General features: G+C 38.4%; 1 protein-coding gene across 1 annotated transcript in view; it reads right to left on the bottom strand.

Moving 5' to 3' along the window:
• Positions 1-334: 334 nt before the first annotated feature.
• LOC306883076 (ephrin-B3-like) overlaps positions 335-24,050 on the bottom strand; it is a 77,964-nt gene continuing 54,248 nt past the window's right edge. The window contains exons 3-5 of the mRNA XM_079438158.1: positions 10,876-10,968; positions 5,475-5,543; positions 335-1,588 (exon numbers count right to left, since the gene is read on the bottom strand). Coding sequence (XP_079294284.1) covers positions 1,167-1,588; positions 5,475-5,543; positions 10,876-10,968 — 584 coding nt within the window. The 3' untranslated portion in view covers positions 335-1,166. The remainder of the gene's footprint in view (positions 1,589-5,474; positions 5,544-10,875; positions 10,969-24,050) is intronic.

Genomic DNA, 24,050 nt, shown 5'->3' on the forward strand with positions numbered 1-24,050 from the left:
AAAACTACATCAGAGTACAAGGAGCTATAAAAATATATGTGTAGAGCGGAGGAGACTCCAGGGAAAGAGGAAAATGAGGGGGAACCAAACAAACTCGGTTTCTGCAATGGAATGAAAGCATTAAATTAAATTTACAACTCAAAAAGGGGAAGAAACAAGGTCAGCATGTCATAAAAAATAGGAAAACAAAAATTAGACCTAGCAAACTGTAACTTTACATGAAAAAAATCTAAAAATTATTTTACTGAGTATTCATATATAATTATAATCTATGTGTTGAAAGCGATAAAAAAAACTTTTTTGATGTTCGCTCATATTTTTGTGTTTTGGTTTTGAAACAGTCTAACAAACACACGCGCTCCCATGCTCACGCTAACACTGTACTCAAACACGCACTCATCCACACGCAAAAACACTCGCAAGTTGTACTGAAGCTCGCTGGTCGCAACGTGTGCGACAGCAGTGTCGGAATATTTATCCTACACACTCACAAAATACACACGTTATTAAAATATACAAGATTCTCCACGCCACTACAACTCCACCAATCAAATACATGGGTCCTAGATCACGTGACTGCAGCCCTGTGTGACGATTGGCTGAATCGATGGCCCCTCCCTCTTTCAAAGGAGTTTAACACAAACTAGACTGCTATTTGTGAGTAAATGTAGCATTCGAAGTCAAGGTTCACATGTTGTCTTTGTAGGTTTGGACAAGTTGAGTTTTCTTTTCTTTTTTGTGTGTTTATAGTCTTTTTGCAAGTACATCAGAAAAAGTTTTGATGCTTGTGCTCCAGAATGGCCCCCCCAAAAGGAGTTCATGTTTTTTTCAGTTGGCTGAATCACTCCAGGAGGTCTTCTCTAGCTTTAAGAACTTTTCTCCATGTGGGACGTCAAAGAGAGGGAGGCCCTCACTTCAGGACAACCTCTCTCTATCAAAAGGCCGGAGTTGGGTGAGTTGCGAGGAATGGTAACACACACACACACACACACACACAGACACACTCGACCTCGAGCGGTCAGCGTGTTGGAGAAATGCGTGTGAAGGTAAAAGGATCTGATCTACGGGGATGCAGATGGTGGGTGTGGGGCTTGGGGTGGGGTTTAGGTAGTTGTTTAAGGTGGGTGTGGTCTTAGCAGATGTTGTCGTAAGGTCATCTCCGGTTCTCATACTTTATAGTAGATGTTGGCGGGACTCTGAGGGGGCATCTCCTGTACGATGTAGACCGGATGGCCGTAATCCCCGCTCACTTTCTCGTAGTGAGGGCAGTAGGCGGAGTCAGAAGTCCGCAGCGGGATGATGATGTCGCTAGGCTCCGAGCCGTTGTTGTTGCCGCCTCCTACGCCCCCGCCGCAGCCCCGTTTGGGCGATGTCAGGGAGGAGAGGGACAGCGGAGGGTGGTGTGATTCGGAATGCTTGGCATGTCGTCGTCGGTAGCACACCACGCAGATCACGGCTGTTACAAGCAGTAGGAAAGTCGAACCGCCGGCTGCACCTGCGATAACGGCGATGTTGGAGGGGGGAAGGGGGCCGTTTTCTCCACCAGGACCTCTAGGGGGAATTCTGGGATGTGTGTTGTTTCCAGCAACTGCAAAACAGAGAAGAATTTGGTCAATTCAACAGATATATAAAGACACTCTAAATATGTGATCTTCTCCATCATTTTGAGTCTTTTTGACCTAAATATTTTTATTTCACGATTTCAAGAAAATAATATAAAATAATTAAATATGTAATAATTCAATACTTAATTCAGTGTCATTAATAATAATTCTTGAGAAAATGACTTTTTTTTAGGAGTTTAGGAGATTTATTCTAACATACACTACCGTTAAAATGTTTGGGGGTATGATTTTTTTGTAAGACATTATAGGGCTGCACAATTAATTTAATTTCTAATCATGATTACAATTACGGATGCCACAATTACGTAATTGTTCAAAGATGCAGCTACAAAAAAAAAAGGTCCACTTACATTATTCTCCATGCTTAAGATCTGTTTATTCTTTCTACGTTATCTTGTTATCAATGTTTTTCAGGAAGAGTGTTTTCAGCTTGTTTATTTTCATATATAAATATGACATGCAGTAGCTTCAAACAATGGTATAAAACTATGCAAAACATAATTCAAAGTAAATTGTGATAATGGTAATTAATTGCAATTACAATTTCAAAGGAATAATCAACAGTTATGATTTTTGTCATAATTGTGCAGCCCTAATATATATATATATATATATATATATATATATATATATATATATATATATGTGAACCCTGAATGACTTTTAGCATGGCAGCAATCTGTCACACCACATTAAAGAGTGACAAAACAAAATTTATGGTTTGAAGTTTGTAATAAACTGGGCAATATGAAAGCTACAAATCCATCAAAAATCCGTCAAAATTCAAAAATTCTTATAATCACATTTCTCTACAAACAGCTTACTGTTATAGCAGCTAAAATGATAAGAGTGTGTCACACATTGCTTCTTTGAACAAACTTGGACATTAGATCAGTTCACATAAGTCCCCTAAATTGACGTCCATTGGCTAAACATGTAATTTTCTAAAGTTCAGTGTTTTTTGTCAGGGAAACTTTTCAGAGTCTTTCTGGATTGCATGTGGTGATGACACCCATTAGTGAGATGACCATCTTTAACTTGTTCCCGTATTGGAGCACAGACTCAGAGAAGTGCCCTCTGACACTTACATGAGTATTAGTCTGATGTAGCGGGTTCATTAGCGCTGCCACATCCTGCCCTCTAGCATCGCCTTCCTCCGTCTACCTCGCCATCTGATGGGCTAGTTAATGACTTTAACCAATCAAATGGAACAAATTAAATGGGGCCAGTCATCTAACCCTTTGATTGGCTTGTTCATGTCCTTAACAGATCAGACCGAACCAATTAGAGTGTCCACTCAAACTCTCAGAAATCTGAATAAAATTTGGAGGATGTTGTAAAGTACTGGACTTTTCTCTGAACTCACTGACCAGTGACACACATCACAATGAGTCAAGGTGGATTGGGTTTCCGCAAACATGCAGGTTTTGGCACGAGTGTAAAACACGCAGTGTAAACCTGCGGTCAGCCACTGCAGTCTGGCAATGGAGACGTGAACCGCAATCATCAGACCGTTGAGTTGAAAAATAAAGATGAGGAGATGAGTATTTGGACTCGGCATTAAGACCTGTTCACAACAAGAACAAAATGTAAAAGTGGCAAATCTCTGACAAAAGGTCTATTCACAATGAGAGTAAATTGGAAAAAACCTTCCATAATCAGTCAAAGTGTAATCTCCAGTATGAATAGTTTCATAGAAGTGCTCTGTTTTTTAACTAAAAGTCTCTTTTGAGTGAATATCCATGCTGAATATTTCCTCTCTGTGTGAACTGGCCTTTACAGTACTTGCAGACGAGGCTACACCATGAATTATTCTTAATATAGCAACTTTTTTGCTGCTGGAAGTTGTTTATCATTCTTTTTTTTTGGCCCTAAAAGCTGTTAAACACTCAGAAGACACACCAGGGAGCAGCAGCTCTAAATGTTCTCCTCTATAACAAAAAAAAAACATAATAAATACTTTTTTTTTTACACATGAAACATGAGCTGTGGTTTATGTGCTGCAAGTTTAAACACTGGAATGGTGTATTTAGCCTCTTCTATGAACAACAGCTGAGAGAGCATTTTAATAGATGTGGGATCTATGAGGCTATATTAGTCATTTATCTTTACATAACGGGATTATGGTGTGTGGGAAGCTTTTCGCAGGGGAAATGAAAGCCAATCTAAACGCTGTGGCTTGATTGGGCTCTTTAAGACGAGGAACCTGAGGAAATACAAAACCACACAGTGGAGATGTGCTAGATAACAACCACATGGTCATTCTCAAAGGTGGACTGCCTTACTAAAAAAGACTTTATGGGTTACTAAAGGGGCACTTCAAACAAAAATGAAAATCTAACTTGTAGGATTTTCTTTCTTGTGTGGAAAATGTCCAAGCTGCTGTTTTGACAAAGATACATAAAATAGTCCATATGACTTGAGTGATATATTTAAAGTCTTCTAAAGCAATATGATACAGTAGCTTTGAGTGAGCAACTGACTGCTATTTAAGTGATTTTTACAATGTAAATCTTGCCCTCTGTTGCTACAGCATGTTTTGTTTGCAACATGTAAGAACCAATGGTGTCTGGTGACATCAAATTTGCTTAAAATGCCAACTGAAATGAATTTTCATAGAAAAACAACTTGACAGTCACTTCTGACTTGTTGATTGTAACATCTGAAACATTTTCTTTAAAGCTGTATTGAGGGAAGTGCTTTACATATGAATTTGAATTGAACTGAATCAAACTTAATTTTTGGTGTTCACACAAGCCTTCAGAAGACCTGAAAAATGTGAGTTTTATGGACTACTTTATAGTTCGCAAACCGGCAGTAGCAAAACATTCTCATTTTGCGTTCCACAGAATAAAATATTGTTGATTTTGAGTGAACTATTCCTTTAAGAAGGGAAGTTAGAACTCACTGGCAATGGGAAACCCAGATAGGAAAGGTACAATGGGTTTGATTGCACACACACACACATTAAATACAGGACATGGAACAAATGACCATTGTGCTTACTTAGCAGGACATAGCTGATGTTTCAGCGCGTGTATATGTGTGTGTGCAGTTGTGATCTCTACGGGAGACAATGAGAGCCCCTGCCGAGCACGGGAACAGTCGGAAATGCAGGGATCTGACTGCAGGCGCTCTCAATTGGCCCATCATTATTCTTGACACAATTCCTCTCGTTTTCTCTCTCCATCCCTCACTCCTTTCCTCCATCTCCTCCTTCCCTCCGTGTCTCTATGACTGTCCGTGTTATTGTGCTCATAATGACCTGCAGCCCCCCCAAACCCACCTACATCCTCCACCACTCCAAGTCATGACAGACAGCCAGATAGATAGATAGATAGATAGACAGACAGACAGACAGACAAATGTCAAACCCGTGCAAACAAAGAGTGCGAGTAATTTTCTCTTTCTATCATCCTACACTAATCATACTCCTCTCCCTCCCATTTTATGTATCTTTCTTCCTCTCAGGACCAACTAAACCCAAGCCGCTAAACTAATGGCATTAATAAGTCTCCGAAATGACGGCTCACTCCTCCTCTCATCCTTTATCTTTCCCCGTGCGGCCATTACCCTCACCACATTCTGCCTCCAGTTCGTGGCTCCAGGGCCTCCGTAGAAGACAGTGAATGGTGGAAAAGAGGGGAAAAAATGAGGGAAGGTGAGAAGGAGATAACAAACAGAAGGGTGGAATATATCAAAAAGAACTCAAGCGCCAAGACGCCTGTTTCTCTCCATCCATCTGTCGCTTCCTTCCCTTGTTCCTTTAGTTAGTTCTGTTCTTTTATTAATGTTGTGTCTGTTTGGGATGAGCCATGTCCTCATGATACCGAAGGCAGCTGTGTTTACCTGGATTCAGGCTGTTGATACGGTCCGCGGGGTCAGGTTTGGGAGATTTGGCCGGCAGACCATATGGACCTATGGACACATGATTGAGAAACCGTTTGGTAATAATAATGGTTCAGTCAACCTGCACACAACATACAGTAACAAAAACAAATATGCTACCGTATCACAACCTTGTAAGCATGATGCTGTGATTTAAGTGCAAATTTGCGCATTTTCACATGAATAAATTACATTTTATAATATATTAAAAGGGAAAATTTTAAGTTTTACAAATATTTTACAAATTATTTTAAGTTTTACAAATATTTCATTATATTTCTGTTTTTGCTATATTATGCAGGCAAATGCAGGCAGACAAGACCACTTTCAAAAACATTATTAAAATCTTAATCACTCAAAAATGTTGACTGGTAGTATAAATATCAACTATTCAGTAATCAGCAAGTTAATACTAATTAATATACAGTTGTTTGCCAATCATCAGGTATAGTATACAGATACAAAATTTAGGGGAAGTCGTGGCCTAATGGTTAGAGAGTCGGACTCGTAATCCAAAGGTTGCGGGTTCGAGTCCCCGACCGGCAGGGATTGTAGGTGGGGGGAGTGAATGTACAGCGCTCTCTCCACCCTCAATACCACGACTGAGGTGCCCTTGAGCAAGGCACCGAACCCCCAACTGCTCCCCGGGCGCTGCAGCATGGCTGCCCACTGCTCCGGGTGTGTGTTCACGGTGTGTGTGTGTGTGTGTGTGCATTTGTTCACTACTCACTGCTGTGTGTGTGCACTTGGATGGGTTAAATGCAGAGCACCAATTTCGAGTATGGGTCACCATACTTGACAATAAAGAAGAAAAAAAAAAAAAAAAAAAAAAAAAGGTCAATTACAACTGATATGGATTAGTATAAGATGCAAAAGTGTAGAATAGGGTTCCTTTAAGATGTTTCACACCATAAAAAAGTGTAGAAAAAGTGTAGAATAGGGTTCCTTTAAGATGTTTCACACCATAGGATTGTGGGATATCAAAGGCATCAAAGATGGCGCCGGTGTGTGTGGCGAGTCGTCTGTCCTGTTCATTTTATATGTTGACATTGGCTATTTTACTTATCTTAACATCAGTTTTAACTACTGTGAACTCTATACTGTTAACCTATGACCGTCAAACATTACTTGATATTGGAAAGTTAGTCTCTTATTCATCTGATGCCGAGTGGAGTGGAGCTTATACGCGTCCACCGCCGTTCGCTCCGAACATTCCCGATTTTCTGTGTCGACGGCCCTTCGACGTGCCGCGGAGAAGGCGTCGCAGAAGACGAGGGAAGCGGGCTGGTGTTACTACCAGGATTAAGTCCGGTTTACTCTCTGGATTTACTCAGCTTTCTGACTTTCCCTCACTGGCTTCTTGGCCCGCCTCTGGTCGTTATATGGCAAGACGTTCGCTGGAGCAGCCCTATCGGTGGATTCGTCCGATTGCCCCCGGCTTCCTGGATGTGTCTGCGCGCCCCATCTCTCCCCGGATTCGTGGTGGAGGTGTTAACCACGGCGTTCTCCGTCCACTGAATCGAGGTCATTCTTCGCCCTGCAAGTCCCCGCCGATCAGAATGGGATTACTTAACGTTCGTTCCTTGGTCAATAAAACTTTTATCCTGCACGATTTATTTACTTCAAAGGATTTGGATTTTATATTTTTGACGGAAACTTGGGTTAAAGAGGGAGATTTCAGTCCCTTTTCTGAACTTGTTCCTCTGGATTGCACCTTTTATAATTGCCCCAGGAAAACTGGACGTGGAGGAGGACTGGCAGCTGTTTTTAAACGAAACTTCATTACACGTATTATTCAGTCTGGTGTTTATTCGAGCTTTGAGGTACAGCTTCTTCAAATAGATTTGGCACGTCCAGTCCTTTGTGTTAATATCTATCGTCCACCGCGTATTAACAATGTTTTTTTAAATGATTTTTCTGATTTACTTGGAGAACTGATTCCTCGGTTTGATCACATTGTAGTGTTGGGTGATTTTAATATCCATTTATGTTGCCCCACTAAGCCTCTGGTGACTGAATTTAAAAATCTTATTGACTCACTTGATTTTGTGCAGTGGGTGCAAGAGCCTACTCATGCTCATGGTCACACGTTGGATTTGGTTTTTTCACGTGGATTTCAAATTTCGGACATTGAAATCACTGAAACTTGTTTTTCTGACCACAGATTGGTACTTTTTTCTTCTCATCTTCCTGATCCAGTTGCTGCCTCATGTCCAGTAACTCGTTTGAATCGTTATTTCTCCACTCAGTCATGTGAGAGATTTGCATCCTCCTACGCTATAACTGATCCACCTTTGCCTGAATTGTTCTCTTCTCTGCAGGATGTGAACAGACTTTTTGATTTCTTTAATCAAAAATGTTTGTCTACTTTGAATCTCATCGCTCCGTTAAAACCTAAACGTATTGTCACCAAACATCAGCCTTGGCTTAATGATTCAACTCGTTTGTTTAGAAAGGCCTGTAGAAGAGCAGAGCGAAAATGGTGCAAGGATAAATTACAGGTCTCTTATGAAATTTGGAGAGATTCCTTATTTGTGTATCAGAGAGCTGTTAAGGCCACCAAGTCCAAGTATCTATCTGAGTTTATTAGTGACAACTCTCACAGACCTAAGGCACTCTTCTCTGCTATTGACTCCGTGCTCAGTCCCCCTGTCATCATTTTTCCTGATTCTTCCGTATCACTGTGTGAACAATTTTGTACATTTTTTAACGAGATATCCTTTCAATTAAGATCTAACTTGCCCTTGGGGTACTCGGCCCAACCTGTGAGATCAAGTGGTCAAGTGCTATGGAACAACTTTCAGCCTGTTTCCTTTGAATTCTGTAAAGGCATTGTTGAACGTCTAAGACCAACTTCGTCTTCTCAAGATATTATTCCATCTAGATTTTTAAAACAGATTTTCAATATCATTGGACACGATCTTCTATCAATCTTTAATACTAGTTTAACTACTGGGGTTGTTCCTGACTGCTTAAAAACAGCTACAGTAACTCCATTATTAAAGAGGCCTAATCTTGATTCTTCAAATTTTAATAATTTCAGGCCTATATCAAATTTGCCATTTCTTTCAAAGATCCTTGAGAAAATTGTGTTGTCTCAGCTACAGTCCCATTTGATGTCAAATAATATTCTTGAAAAATTCCAATCGGGTTTTAAGTCTCAACACAGCACGGAAACTGCACTTCTAAAAGTTGTAAATGATATTTTAATAGAAACAGATAAAGGGAATGCTGTAGCTTTGGTGCTTCTAGACTTAAGCTCTGCATTTGATATGGTTGACCACACGATCTTGATTTCAAGGTTGGAGAGTTGTGTTGGGTTACAAGGAAAGGTATTGAAATGGTTTCAATCTTTCTTAGCAAACAGAAGTTTTAGTGTCTCCATTGGCCAACATAGTTCGTCCTCACACCCACTTGTCTGTGGGGTGCCTCAGGGCTCAATTCTTGCCCCAGTTTTATTTTCTATATTCATGCTACCAATGGGTGCTATCTTTGAGAAATATGGAGTGTCCTTCCACTTATATGCGGATGATACTCAGTTGTACTTTCCCTTGAAACACAAAAGTAAAGAATTTTTAGGACCTCTGTTGAATTGTTTAATCGAATTGCAAATATGGCTAAAGCAGAATCTTTTAGTGTTAAACGAGAACAAAACTGAAATCATTCTGTTTGGTTTAAAGTCATATGAAGACTGTGCCCTTCACTTTGGTCATCTCTCTTCCTACCTTACACCCTGTGCCAAAAATCTTGGTGTTCTTTTTGACTGTAACCTGGGTTTTGAGAAACAAATTACCGCAGTGGTCAAATCAAGTTTCTTCCACTTACAGCGTTTATCCAAAATTAAATCCTTACTCTCTGTAAAACAGTTTGAACAGATTATTCACTTGTTTGTTTTATCTCGTTTAGACTATTGTAATTCACTATACTATGGTATAAGTCAGTCTTCTATAATGCGTCTGCAGATGGTCCAAAACGCTGCTGCAAGATTAATGACAGGCAGACGAAGGTTCGATCACATCTCGCCCATTTTCATTTCACTAAACTGGTTACCAGTTAAATTTAGAATTATCTTTAAAATTTTAATTTTTGTTTTTAAATCTCTGCATAATCTCGCCCCGTCCTATCTTTCTGAGGCAATTTCTACCTATAAACCTAACAGATCCCTAAGATCCAGTAACCTTGGTCTCCTCTCTGTTCCTAGATCGAGGCTTCGCTGCAGAGGTGATCGAGCCTTTGCTGTTGCTGGCCCCACTCTGTGGAACAATTTACCAGCTTCTATTAGAGCTGCGCCCTCCTTGCCGGTTTTTAAGTGCCAGCTTAAAAACCATCTTCTGTCAATAGCTTTTACATAGCCTTGTCAATTGTATTGTTATATTGTGTTGTGTGATGTACTTTGGTTTTATATTTGTTGTATTTTTAGCTGTACTGTACAGCACTTTGGATCAACTGGTAGTTGTGTGAAAGTGCTCTATAAATAAAAAGAAAGAAAGAAAGAAAGAAAGACCATAAAAAAGTGTAGAAAAAGTGTAGAATAGGGTTCCTTTAAGATGTTTCACACCATAATGTTGTTGTTGAGGGGCTACCGCTGAGGTTACAAACAGTTTAGACAGCAGACAGACATTCGACACAGACACACACACACACACACACTCATCTCTGAGCTTATGGCGAGCTGTCACACTTGTCAAAATGCCATGACAGTCTGTGTGTGTGTGTGTGTGTGTGTGCAGGCACATCTCATCAGATATCTCCAACCGAAACGGCTTTTATTTAGATGACAAACAAAACAGACGTGACCTTTCAGCCACGAAGCAGATAACAACTACAGTGAGAGAGAGAGAGTGAAAAAGAGAGAGCGAAAGGGATTTTTATGTAAAGTCAATAAATGTTCTGAAAAAAAATCTAAATCATAGCCAAAGATGGAGGCCGAAAAAAATAAAATAAATAAAAAATAGGAAAATAAAAACAAAACGTTTCATAGTCTTTGAGCTGTGTTAATCCTCTCTTATTCAACAGTGCAGTGTGATAGGCATGACTGATAAAGAACTCTAAACACACAACAGACACGAGTGTTTGTGGTGTACTGATACAGCTCAGGGACTTGTGTCCACAGTCTGTTGGGATTCACTTACCGCTGTTTTCCTGAGTTTAATAATCAAAACTAACAAGGGGCCAACAGAGTTTGTGTTTGTGTGTAAACAAAAGCTATTGGTCACGAGCGTGGTCATGTGTGCCACTGAGAGAAATGCTTTACTGAGCCTAAGTTTCTGCAAATCCAGCATCCGTAACTGTTTCAGGTGACCAACCCTCTGGCTTTGTCTGCCGATATGCTCCCAAGAGTGTATGCGTGTGTGTTACTCACTCTGTCCCACTTTCAGCACCACCTTCATGCCCTGTGTAGCACAAACTCCTCCTCTCATGCTCTCCAGCCCCTGACGCGTCCCATCTGATGTAGCTGTGAAAGAAAAGAAGAGATTTACAACATTAGTATACAGGTATCACACACACAGCAAACAATCAACCGCAATCACTTCTTAATCAGGTTCATTTGTTTTTTATGACTTGTTTTCACATGTAAAAAAAGATAAATATACTTGAAAAGCAACACTGCATAAACCAATAAGCTTTGTTTTTTCATTCATTATATTTTGAATGTAAGTGTATTCTGGTATTTTTAATACAAGTGTATTTTGTCTTACTTCACTGGCAGATTTTTTGCTCGTTTTAAAAAAAAATTACATGTAAAAAAATCAGGCAGTGCAGACAAAATACTCTTGTTTTGAACACAAGTTTTAATATCTTATGCAGTGCTGCTTCTCAAGTACATTTTTGTCATTGCAAGGATTTTGGACATTTTTTTTCAGCTAAAACTGATAATTTCATAAATATATCCAAAGATATTGCATATGTAGCCTAATGTATAAAACAATTCAGCATCAGACCCTAGTAATTAGTGCATGCACTAACTGTGCAAATCAAGAAAACGTCATAAAAACAGAAGAATACAGAAAGACTGACACTGATGAATCCTGCCTGCTATTGAAAAAAAGTATGTGAAAAAATATGAAAAACTGCATTCAAAATCTTCAATGCATTCAATGGTTTAACCTGAAAAATAATAAAAAAAATGTATTTAGCAAGTGTCATCCTGTTAATATTTTAGAAATGAATAGTTTATATTTTTACTTTTATTTATAATTTAAAATGTTATTCTTAATCCAAGTTTGTGTAAAAATGTCTATACTTCTGGCAGCCCTATCAAATCATGAGTCAAGGCAGATGTTAACAATAGTGATTTGTCACTATTGACATAAAAGTTTGAGTTAAGAGCACAGCATTGTGGGATACAGTATCTCACATGGGTTCTGCTTGGCAAATTGTCAACTAGTACATTTTTTACTGAAAATGTACTCAATGTGAACAGCATACATTCTGAATGCTACGAAAAAAATGTGTAATATGGTGTCACAAACAGACTTACAGACACAGATCTGATACTGTAGCAATAATAATTCCCACTGACACACAGTCATTCTGCACAGATATTTGATCTAATGTAGATTAACACACACAAATGTCACTCTGCATCATGGTGCAGCTCTAATGAGGCCTAATTTCCGGTCCCAGAGGAGGTCATTTAACATCCTAAAACACCTCAAACTGCATCCATCCCTCATACATGCTGACAGGTTCTTGAGAAATGAGATTGGTGAGCTTCGTGGACCTAAGTGGGCCAGCGATGGCCACTCCTAATATGAAGTGGGCTACAGGTGGATGTCATGTGAAATGCATTTGGGTTGAGGTGAGCTAAGAGCGGCCGACGGCTGGTTACATGTGGGCCAGACACATGGGCCAAAGACAGGACAGGACAGGACAGCTTGTCCTTGGTAATAAGGTCTGGCCATCTTAAATGAGAAAGAGAGAGACAGAAAGAAAGAGAGAGAAATAATGATATGATGTAAGTGAGTGTGCCAGATCTTATTTACTGAGGGATGGAATGAGAGAGAGAATAATGGAGGACAGACACGCCTCTGTCACACGCTGGTGTAATATGTTATGCCTCTTGATTCTGATTCCTTCATTTATTTTAAATATATCACTCTCTGTCAGTCTCATGTGGACATTTTAAACGTTTTGGTTCGTTTCTGAAAAAATACCCCAGGGCAGCAGAATAACACTCTCACCAATGACCCATGTAGGGTGTAAAAAAAAAGAGACCTTCACACCTTCATCTCTCCCTCACTCATGCTCTCAGCCTCACTGAAGGACTGCACAGCGTGCTTGGACAGGGGCATAAAAAGACGGACGGATGATAGAAAGACAGACAGACAGACAGACAGACAGACAGACAGAGACACAGAGAGACAGATAGACAGATAGATAGATAGATAGATAGATAGATAGATAGATAGATAGATAGATAGATAGATAGATAGATAGATAGATAGATAGATAGATAGATAGATAGATAGATAGATAGATAGATAGATAGATAGATAGATAGATAGATAGATGGGAAGGTCAATGTTAACTGTAACCCTAAAACATGGATATTCTGAGACATTTTGTGAGATGGAAAGAAAGGGAGGGAGGGAGACGCTGATGGTCTCTGACAAGCTGTTGCTGATGTGATTGAGAAGAGAGACGATGGGAGGTGATGGAAAGACCAAATGTGTGAGCAGACAACAGAAAAGACAGTGTAAGGAAGAGTGGAAAGAGCGAGAGGGAGGGAGTCTGATGACATGTATGAATGTGGCTCTTCCCTATAAGCTGAAGTACTGAAAGGTCAGGCCAGAAAAAAAAGAAAATGGGAGAAACAAAAGACAAGCAAGAACAATACTGTTTAATGTAAGTAGCAAAGCTATAGCTTCGGCTCTCCTTTAAAGATAAATGGGAGGTAGAGAGAGAAACAAATTGGCATAGAGAGAGATAAAGAGGTAAAAATGGGATGAGAAACGGATGAAAACACAAAGACTAGAGAGGGAGAGAGAGAGAGAAAGAATAGGACAGGATGAGTAATTGAGACAATGATCAGCAGTGATGGCGGGATGAGGAGAAATAGAGGACGGAGTGGCAGAGGAACACCATTCTCCAAGTCCCATATAACAGGAACAGAAAGAAACGAAGTGCTGAAGTCATGAAGAAACATCGCAGTCATTTGTTCCTAATCACTATGTGTATTTTATTCACCTCAGTGTATTTCTCTCCAGGATAAGAATAAAAACTTGCATAAAGACAGGAGCAGCTGTGTGTCACAAAGATTCAAGACAGAAAAACTGATAAAAAGAATGAAGTGTAAAGGCCAGAAGAGTGATTTAGTGAACAAAACAACAAACAAATGAAGCCAAGGAGGCTCTGTGTGTGTGTGTGAGGTTGAGAGAGAGTCTGCGCATCTCCCACGCATGCGTTTATGTAAAGGGGTTCTGGGATGCCTCTTGTCGCACTAATGATGGTGATAAAGCGCAAGTCAGTTAGACGTGTGTGTTGTGCGTGGGCGTTATCCCACGGCTATTATTGTGGAAGCACATTTGTGTGCGAGTGTGTTTATGAGAGTTACAGACGGTGAGAGACTGTGTGTGTGCATATTTGATGTATTTATGTAGCATATATGTTAGATACATTTTAATGGCAGACCAGCAAGGCATCATAAATATTCAAATTCTGTCTGTTTAAGGAATATTGTGGGATATTTGTAACCTGTTGATAACCATACACAACGATTTTAACCCTAAAAGCATATATACGCACATGTATCAAAATTTAGTCATCATTTAATCACCCATATGCCATTACATAAATATCTAAATTAAAAAAATGAGTAAAAAACTCAAATAAAGTACAGTATCAGCATCACTGTAAATGTCTTCTGAATCCATAGTTTTGTGTGTGGAGTACATAATCATTGAATATATAAACATTTTATTTGTTAATTGCAGCAAATCCAGTGATATTATCATTAACTAAAACCATTAAAAATAGTTTTCAGTTGAAATAAAATAAAATGACTTTTTTTAGTCTTGCCAACTAACTAAACTTAAAAAAAGTTTAAATTGATGTAGTAAATTACTAAAAACTAAATCTGAATTAAATACAATACAACTAAACAGAAATAAAAATAAAAAAAAACTGATAAAGCTAATTCAAAATATTAGTGTATAAATAATAATAAAATAACACTATGGCACATCAAGGTGTCTTGCAATCACATCAGTGATTGATTATAATGATTTTGAATATGAAAATGTTCAAATCACAATAATTTGAGACTAGTGGCAGAGGGTAGGATTTTTAGTGAACACATAAATTAGGATCTTTTCTTCACACAAGGCTTCTGAAGACTTGGAATATTGCAGGGACTACTTTTCTTTCGCTTCTGTAACTTTCTAGACAGTCCACATTCACATATGGAAAAGAGCAGCATGAACATCTGCTTTTCTTGTCTACAGAAGAAAGAAAACCACAGCATTAGGACAACATGTGTGACAGTAATTAATTCTCAGTTTTTATTTTTGACAAAAAAATGATCCTTTTAATAAAATACCAGCCTCACATGTCTGTTTTCAAACCCTCTGGCCCATTTTCCTGCTACGCTTTCATTCAAACGGCATATGTAAACACACTAAAAGCTTAAATGTTTTCTCTTTGTTACAGACTGAGGAACAGGTCAAAATTAATGTTCTATATAATCTGCAACATTCCACAGATGCTCTTCATTACAAGGAGCTGTAAATAACTCACAAAATTCCATTAAAAATGACCAAATCTCAAAACACATTCATTACTGAGCTGCTAAACATGAAGTTAGTGTGAGAGTGTGAAATATGATGTTTATTTTTTTATTTTTTAGTACAGTCCTGAACCAGGAGAGATTTGTACTGCTGTCCTCAACCAACTATTTCCACCTCTGGCTCACACTTCATCAGTAAGACTCAATAAATCAGAAGCAACACATTCATATGGTTGATTTAAGCCATTAACGAAGCCTTCATAAGCAATTAAGAGAGTGCTGACAGCTAAAAAGAGGAAAGGACAGGAGAATTCACCACAAAAAAGGTGCCACGGTAAGACTCACTGCCGGTGCGAAATCATAATGATTTCCATTAACTTTAAAAGCATGAGAAATGCTGCAATGTTCTTGCGAGGCACAATTTATGCCGTTATCTACCAAAACAACAGCAATTTTTGGCTGATGTCGAAATGGATGCAGATTTTGATGGCACTTCTCTTAATGTTTCCTTAATGTTTCTGAGCGGAGTGTTCTGCGCTCTGATTGGTCAGTTTATGCCATCCACAGAAGAGGCACAAGAGGACGGAGATGACGTGCGCTGTAGATGACTTTCACCCTGACGTGTCTGACAAGACCGCAATGTCATTATAAATGGCCCTGTGTGAGTCAATGATAAAGCAGCACAGGCTAACATCAGAAGGTGTGTGTATGTGTGAGCAGGACAGATTAAGGAGCCTCTTGAGGTAGGCACGAGTATATCACACTGACAGTCTTGGCAATGGTGCATAATTGCAGTTTACAATGTCCCAGATGATCATACGCACACAGTAACACTAGAATACAGTTGTCAAAAGCAAACATGTTTAAAACATAAATGACATACGAGAGCGTATATATAATCTCCTCCCCACACACACAGCTAGGAATTCTGGGCCTCCTGACTGTATATTGAGCTGGGCCTCCTTTTTTAACAAAATGTTAGGACAATACATTTTCTGATACCCACTTATACTGAAGTACTACAAAACTGAACATTTCTCAATACTTCTCTCAGGAAACCATAGACTGAAATATTAATTAATTTGTGAATTAAATAATTTTAGGGAATATCGCTGGTTCAATACAAGATAAGCGCAATCGACAGCATTTGTAGCATAATTACAACAAAAATAAAATGTATTGACTTGTAAATAGTTTATTTTTGAATTTAGAGGGTTTTTAAAGCATTGAACACTACCGTTTACAAGTTCAGTAAGAATGTTATTGAATGAAAGAAAGCAATACTTTATTCAACAAGGACACATTAAATTTATCAAACGCAACAGTAAAGACTTTAATCAATTTTTCTTTTTTTTTCACTTTCTATTCAACAAAGAATGCTGGAGAAATGTATTACAGTTTCTGCAAAAATATTAAGCAGCACAACTGTTTCCAATGGTGATAATAATAATTATAAATGTTTCCTGAGCACCAAATCAGCACATTAGAATAATTTCTGAAGTATCAAGCAACAATAAAGACTGGAGTAAATTTAAATATATTTTATTTATCTTACTGTTTAAATTGCACTTTTGATCAAATAAAACCAAATATTTGAATGGTAGTGTTTTATTTTCTCATTCTGTAGTTCTAAAAAAATCACTTACTTTCTTCTTTTATAACTATACTTTATTATTTGAGCTATAACGTTTTTATTTTTTTTATTTTAGGGTTTGTTGCATTCCATTGTTGTGCCAATGAAGTGGAAAATGTATGTTTGTTTGTTTTTTAACAATAAGTCTTGTTTGTTACGCCGCTATACCATTGAAAGTATTAATAAAATTGAAATTTATTTTGAACAGAGATTGGCCCTATTCACCTGCATTGTAAACGCCTCACTTGTAATCAAGATTTTATTTTATTAATTGAAATAATTAATTTTTGGGGTAACATTATGCCACAAATACTGTTAGTTGAGGCTAACTTGTATTGAACCTGCAAAAATTCCTATATTCTGATATAAAATGCATTAAATACATTGTTGTGGGCCCCTCTGCACCTGTGTACCCCTAGAGCCGTTCCCACCTTTGACCCTATTTGCTACAATTCTTCATGATCTTTTCTATATGCTCAATGACATTTTCATTTGTAACCAGTTATTCACGGTTGTACCCATCCAGACAGATTATGGTCATTCCTGTCTCGATCGCCCCCCGGGGCGGCACAGCACTGCCAGGTTCTTCAGGGGAACCCGACCACAGACACGCAAGGAGCACATATACTTCCTTTTATATACACACTCTTACAGTCACAAAGCTGAATCCAAAGCAAGCATGACACCACGAGTCCTGCCAGCGCATGCATTTCCATGCTGTAAATGGATGTCGTAGTGTGCTAGAGCGAGTATGAGGTTAAAGGCTCCAGTGGTCGAGTACTAAGAGAAGGTTGGTACTGGAGGCCTGCCAGGCAGACTCGTGAACCACTACAGAGAGTTTAACCCGTCTGACCTCTTAACCATTCCATCTCCAGCTGCCAGCCCGTTAGTCTATATGAGTAAACACACAATACAAATAAAAACTGCAGTAGAGCAAGTGTCCGAGAGAAGAAAGCAGCTTACGAGGGCAGAGGTCACAGAGAAAGAGAGACAGAGAAAGAGACAGAAAAAAATCGCTTATCCTTCCTTTCAAATAAGGTTTAAACCAATCTATAAATAAGCGTGTAAACAAATAAAGCATTTGGTGGCTCATGTAATGAGATCAGACAGCTCTAATCCTGTTCAGACTGTAAAATCTGCTGGACTGTAAATCAGCTGTGGGATCTACTGTATGAATATCAACACCATCAAGGCTTATAAAGCCTCTAAATATATTACATACAATACAAAACTAATTAAATAATCTGATGGAACATGCTTGGTGCAAAAGAGTCATGATGCAATGGCACACACATTGAGCACTCGTCCTATTCCCTTTCTATCTTTTAAATAAATAGAAAAAAATATATATATATGTGTGTATGTATATATGTATGTATGTGTGTGTGTGTGTGACCCTGGACCACAAAACCAGTCAATAAATAAGCTTTCCATTGATGTATGGTTTGTTAGGACAATATTCAATATTTGGCTGAGATACAACTATTTAAACATCTGGAATCGGAGGGTGGAAAAAAATCTAAATATTGAGAAAATTGCCTTTAAAGTTGTCCAAATGAAGTTCTTAGCAATGCATATTACTAATCAAAAATTAAGTTTTGATATATTTACAGTAGAAAATTTACAAAATATCTTCATGGAACATGATCTTTACTTAATGTCCTAATGATTTTTGGCATAAAAGAAAAATTGATTATTTTGACCCATATAATGTATTTTAGGCTATAGCTACAAATATAGCCCAGTGACTTAAGACTGGCTTTGTGGTCCAGGGTCACATATATACATATATATATATATATCTATATATTACACCAACTTAACAGTAATGGTGAACCAAACTGTGCAACTGTTAATATAACTACACAAAATATAACAATTGTAAATAGCTGTAGTATCAGATTTTTATAAAAATATGTACTATATTACAATGTGCATTATTTGCAAGACTTGCATATAAAATAATGCATTCTTCTTTAATGAATAAAGAATATCATAATGCATTATACAAATATACACTAGCCTAAGTTCTACCAACAGGTCTCTCCAGACGGCAGTATTCTAGAAAGCAACACTTCATCTCAGAACACAAGAGCGGAGCAAGGCATGATGGGATATCTCCGCAGGACTCCTAGGTTATGTGGGGTTACGGAACGAACGTCATCGGCATTCAGGCACGGATCTTTCGTAATCTCGGAAGAGTGGCGGGCTGACAGTGAGGATGTGGGTCAGAAAGGAGGAAGGACATCCAACCTAACTGGGTCATGTCTGTGGGCAACAGCACTCGAGTGCAGACCTCAGCGGAGAGCGTGCGTGTGGATCTATGCTTAGTGTACTGCAACAGGAATCTGGATATATCTGCTCACACTGTGTGGGTTCAATTCAAACCGGATGAGTCATGTCTGCATGAGCCTAAACATCCAATGAATTTTAATTAAAGAAAGACAAGAGAAAGAAAGAGTGAGAGAGGACTGGGGGAGATCAATGCATTTGATCTATCTATCTATCTATCTATCTATCTATCTATCTATCTATCTATCTATCTATCTATCTATCTATCTATCTATCTATCTATCTATCTATCTATCTATCTATCTATCTATCTATCCATTCTTAGACTCCACCTTGACCTGCTGCACCACACACTCAACAACTTGTTAAATTAGCCTTGCCATATGAAACACGTCGCTGACGCAACACAGCCAAAACATTTGTTTGCCCTCCGGACAACTTTCACTTCAAGCGCGGAGACGAAGAAGTTGTTGAGGTGAAGGACAAAAGTGTGGAGGAAGAGAAGGAGCAAGAAAAGAAGGAAGTGGGTCAATGGTCTGAAGGGAGGCAGGAGATGGCATTCAGTGAAAGAAAGCGAGAGGGAGAAAGAAAGAGAGATAAAGAGATGGAGAAAGAGGGAAGGAGGGGGTTGCTATATTAAGAAAGATGCTGGCAAGTATGAGACTGAAAAAACAGGAGAGGAGTAACAGAGCAGAGAGTGTGGCGGAAAATTCGGGCGGACTGTTTGTTTCTGGGTCATATCAAAGCCAAACGGCAAACTCACGGGCATACAGGGGGACAGCTAAAGGGGTTTCAGTGAAGAGGTGGGTGGATCATGGTATGAATACTTTTGTATAACTGTAATGTATATATTGCAAAATAATTGCAGAAAAATCCACACAACCACACACAAATGTTTAATAGGATAAGACACTTCAGATTATTTATTTATAAGACCTTCATGGACGAAAATGAATAAGATCATTTATAATAGTGCAACAATGATAACCAAAATGTTTATTAACAGTAAATAATAAACAAACATGACTGGATGAATCACGAGAGCCATTGTAAAAAGGCATACATATATTGGGACTGGTAAGATATTTTAATGCTTTGAAAAGATTTTAAAATGTAATTTATTCCTGTGATGCAAAGCTGAATTTTCAGCAGCCATCCAGTCTTCAGTGTCACATGAACCTTCTGAATCATTCAAATATGCTCATTTTCTGCTCAAGAAACATTCCTTACTATTATCAATGTTGAGAACAGTTGTGCCGTATAATATTTTTGTGGAAACCACAATACAGTTTTTTCAGGATTCTTTGATTAAAGTTCAAAAGGACAGCATTTATTTGAAACCAACATTTTTTTTTTTTGTACCATTATGTCTTTACTTTTTATCAATTGAATGTGTCAGAAGTGTTCATTTCTTACTGGCCTTAAACTTTTGAACGTACATATTCACATATGAATACAAAAAACAGTATTCAACCTCACAAATCAGTACTGTAGGCTCTCTACCGCCTGACACATTTCCACCATTGCACAGTATGCACCATCGTGCCGCCCAGCCCTATTTCAGTGTGTGCAGAACACAGTCGAACATCTTAAAGACTGTAATCACATTTCACTGTCGTTTTAATTACAGGTTCTAATGAAAGCAAGCAGAACACTGCCAAACGAGCAAAGCAGGGAGTATAGAAGTGTTCGTATGTGTGAGCGTGCCTAGAAGCCAAACACAAAATAACGTCTCTAAACACACACACAGGGTAAAAAAAAAAAAAAAAAAAACCTGAAGCCACTTTGGCCCTTCTGTTTGACAGAACAGCCAGAACCGCACACACACACACACACACACACACACACACAGTCCAACATCTGGAGTATTTTAGGGCTGGACAGATTCTAGAGCCAACCATAATTCACTGGCCATGAGTGAGTGTGTGTGGAGAGAGACAGACCGACTGAGAGACCAACTAGGGACAAAATGTTCGCCTTCTGTGAGAGATTGTATCAAGTTTTTAGCTCTTCTTTTATCATTTGTATATCCGAAACATACAAAAACCCAAACATCACAATCACCAGGAGAGCAAAGGATAGAGGAGAAAAGAGAGCCAAAGTAACAGAGAGGAGAAATAGGAGAAACATGGGAGGTAGCCAGATGAAATAATGTATCCTGACATCTGTGCCTGCATAGGGCTCGAGGGAAAGAGAGAGAGCGAATGAAAGAGGGAGATGGACAGAAAGAATCAGTCGAAATAGAGATGATGGATTGTGGGAAAGAGAATGAAAGGGATAACTAAGATTTGTGTGCAAAATGTGTGTGTGTTTCTACTGTGACAGGAAATATGTTTGATTAAGGCTTGTTTGTGCAGTTTGATTTGATGAATGTGACATACTTTCTGTTGTCTGTTTGTTCTCTGTGGATTCACAGACTGAAGAATGAGGGTTTGGACGGCTGGGAGGGAAGATCTTTTGGATGTGTTTGAGTGCGCGAGAGAAAGAACGACAGAAAGAGAAAAGCAGTGTTGGTCTGTGTTTATGTAAAGGAACTAAATGAGTTATTCAAGCTTATCCAAAGCCACATTGTGTGAACAAGAGCACGCTGGTTTTGCTAAAATGACAGGATGTGTAAGTATATTTAAGGGGTTTGGATCTTAATGTGTGTGTGTGCAAGAGAGAGAAATATATAACGAGAAAGACAGCATTTTAAAAAGAGATTAATATAGTTTATAGTTTCCCACACAAACACACTGCCTTTTCTTCTGTCTGTGACTGAATAGTTTTCTGAAACACATTTTTCCTTTTGAAAAACCAGACACACAAACACAAGTTATATGGGATGTCCAATTAATTTGAATGATTCGGTTCATTTAGACACATAAAAAGATTTGTTCATTTTCCACTGAGGATAGACATACACAGATGTATGTAACACTCCGTCCAATTCATTTGAATGAATCAATCATTTGGACAGTTCATTTCAGTGAACCGTTTGAAAAATACAATTCACTGATTCACTTATTTCCCACTGTGGGCATACAATACAAGCACACAAGTGCATTTCAAAATGTACTTATGTATGTGTACGTCACAAACTGATATAACACATACAACATCTAAGCACACACACAAGCAGTCCTAACTGATACAGCTATATTCTTAACTTAAAAATCATTTTGACAAATTGGTTCATTTGGGACTGGTTCAAAAAGGACCCACGTATCATTTAAAATCTCTCACACACACACATAGACAATAAAAAAATATTCAAACTTAATATTGCAGATTCTGATTCGTTCGAACAAAATCTGTTCAGTTAAATTAATCTTTCAGAGAATAAATGTAAAAAATGTAATAAATGTAAAAGAAGTCTATTTGGTTAAATATTGCTTTTAATCACAATGTTTTTTTTTTTTTTTATAAAGTTTTATAATCTACTTTTATTAAGGTATTTAGTTTGCTTCAGACATTTGGTTAAGTCGTTTGGTGAATAAAATTGCCAACCTGCTCCAATAAAGTGTGGTATTGGATCCTCAAAATTCTCCTTTGCATTTGCTTTGTGAATCGATTCAAATTAATCATCAAAAAGAGTCGTTCACAATGTTCTATATCATACCTTTCCCCATTTCCTTCATTTTCCATGCCTGAGGAGTTTCCAGAGCCTTTGAGTTTGAGAGCAGTCTGTTAGTTTGAGAGAAGACAGTGGAACCGTGCACACACACACACACACACACACACACACAGAGTCCCTGGCCCCCATTATCTGAGACAGCTTTGTGTTTGGAGTGTAGGGCACAGGGATTAAGTCAGATCTATAACCGTGAATGGAGGAGTGTTGGGTTCCTCTCTCCCACAGAATTAATTACCCTAATTAGATTCCTTAATTGCATGCATTACAATTCTGGTTTCAGAGGGGAGGAACAGGCTTCACACACTGAGCAGAAGGTGCGGTGGCACAAACCCAGCTGAGACATGCATCTTCTACTCCATATTAATAAACTCATTTGCACATCTGTAAATATATGGATGGAATATTAGCACTCAAAAGAGCTCATTAGTCAGTAGAAGAGCATATTAACCCACAGGACAGAATGTACCGTGGTAATGTCTTGTTTTTAAACGACGCCTGATTTTTGACGTTAGGGTTCTGTCCTGTTCTATTTTCAGCATTCGGCTTCAAGCTTCACAGATTCGTTGATAACAGGAATAGTCCCAGCCTCAGATGGTAAGACTGGATACATGGATGAATGCATATTGCGCAAAAAGTGCCAAGAGCGTCCTCAAACTGGCAAGCTGCATTTTTAGGAAGTCAGGGTACTCAGGTTTTATCTCTCCCACAGGAACATCATGTTTACAAGTCTCTTCCTGTCTAAGTGGTCGGTTTGGGGCCAAAAAAAATAAAAAATAAAAATGGATGACTTCATGCTGATATTCAAAAAGCAGTATGAATAGATCATCAGACTTCATTCTGCAGAAAACAAAAGATGATATTTTGAAGAGGTTTTATTTTTTTATTTTTTTACTGTTTTTGTCCATACAACAGAAGTCAATGGGGTCCAAAACTACATTACTGTAAATAAAAAAACACTACTGTCTAAGCAAAAAACACAAGGCATTTTTCAAAATGTGATTTTCCAGAAAGTCATACAGGTTTGGAACAAGAGGGTGACAGAATAATGACAGAATTAAATTTTTAGATAAATTAAGCCTTTAAAGTTTAGACACCAAATCCCTATGTTGCACAAAAAGTAGGCAGAGTTTTCTTCAATTGGCAACCTAAAATCTGATTGGCTGGCTTAATGCAATTTCCGGGTGTTGCCATGCACAGGTTTGTATCAGTTTGCTGTGAATCGAAACATAATGAGCACAAGAGAGAAAGAACTAGTTGCTGGATTTGCCA

The sequence above is a fragment of the Barbus barbus genome (genome assembly GCF_936440315.1).
Source record: "Barbus barbus genome assembly, chromosome: 2".
Classification (NCBI taxonomy): Eukaryota; Metazoa; Chordata; class Actinopteri; order Cypriniformes; family Cyprinidae; genus Barbus; species Barbus barbus.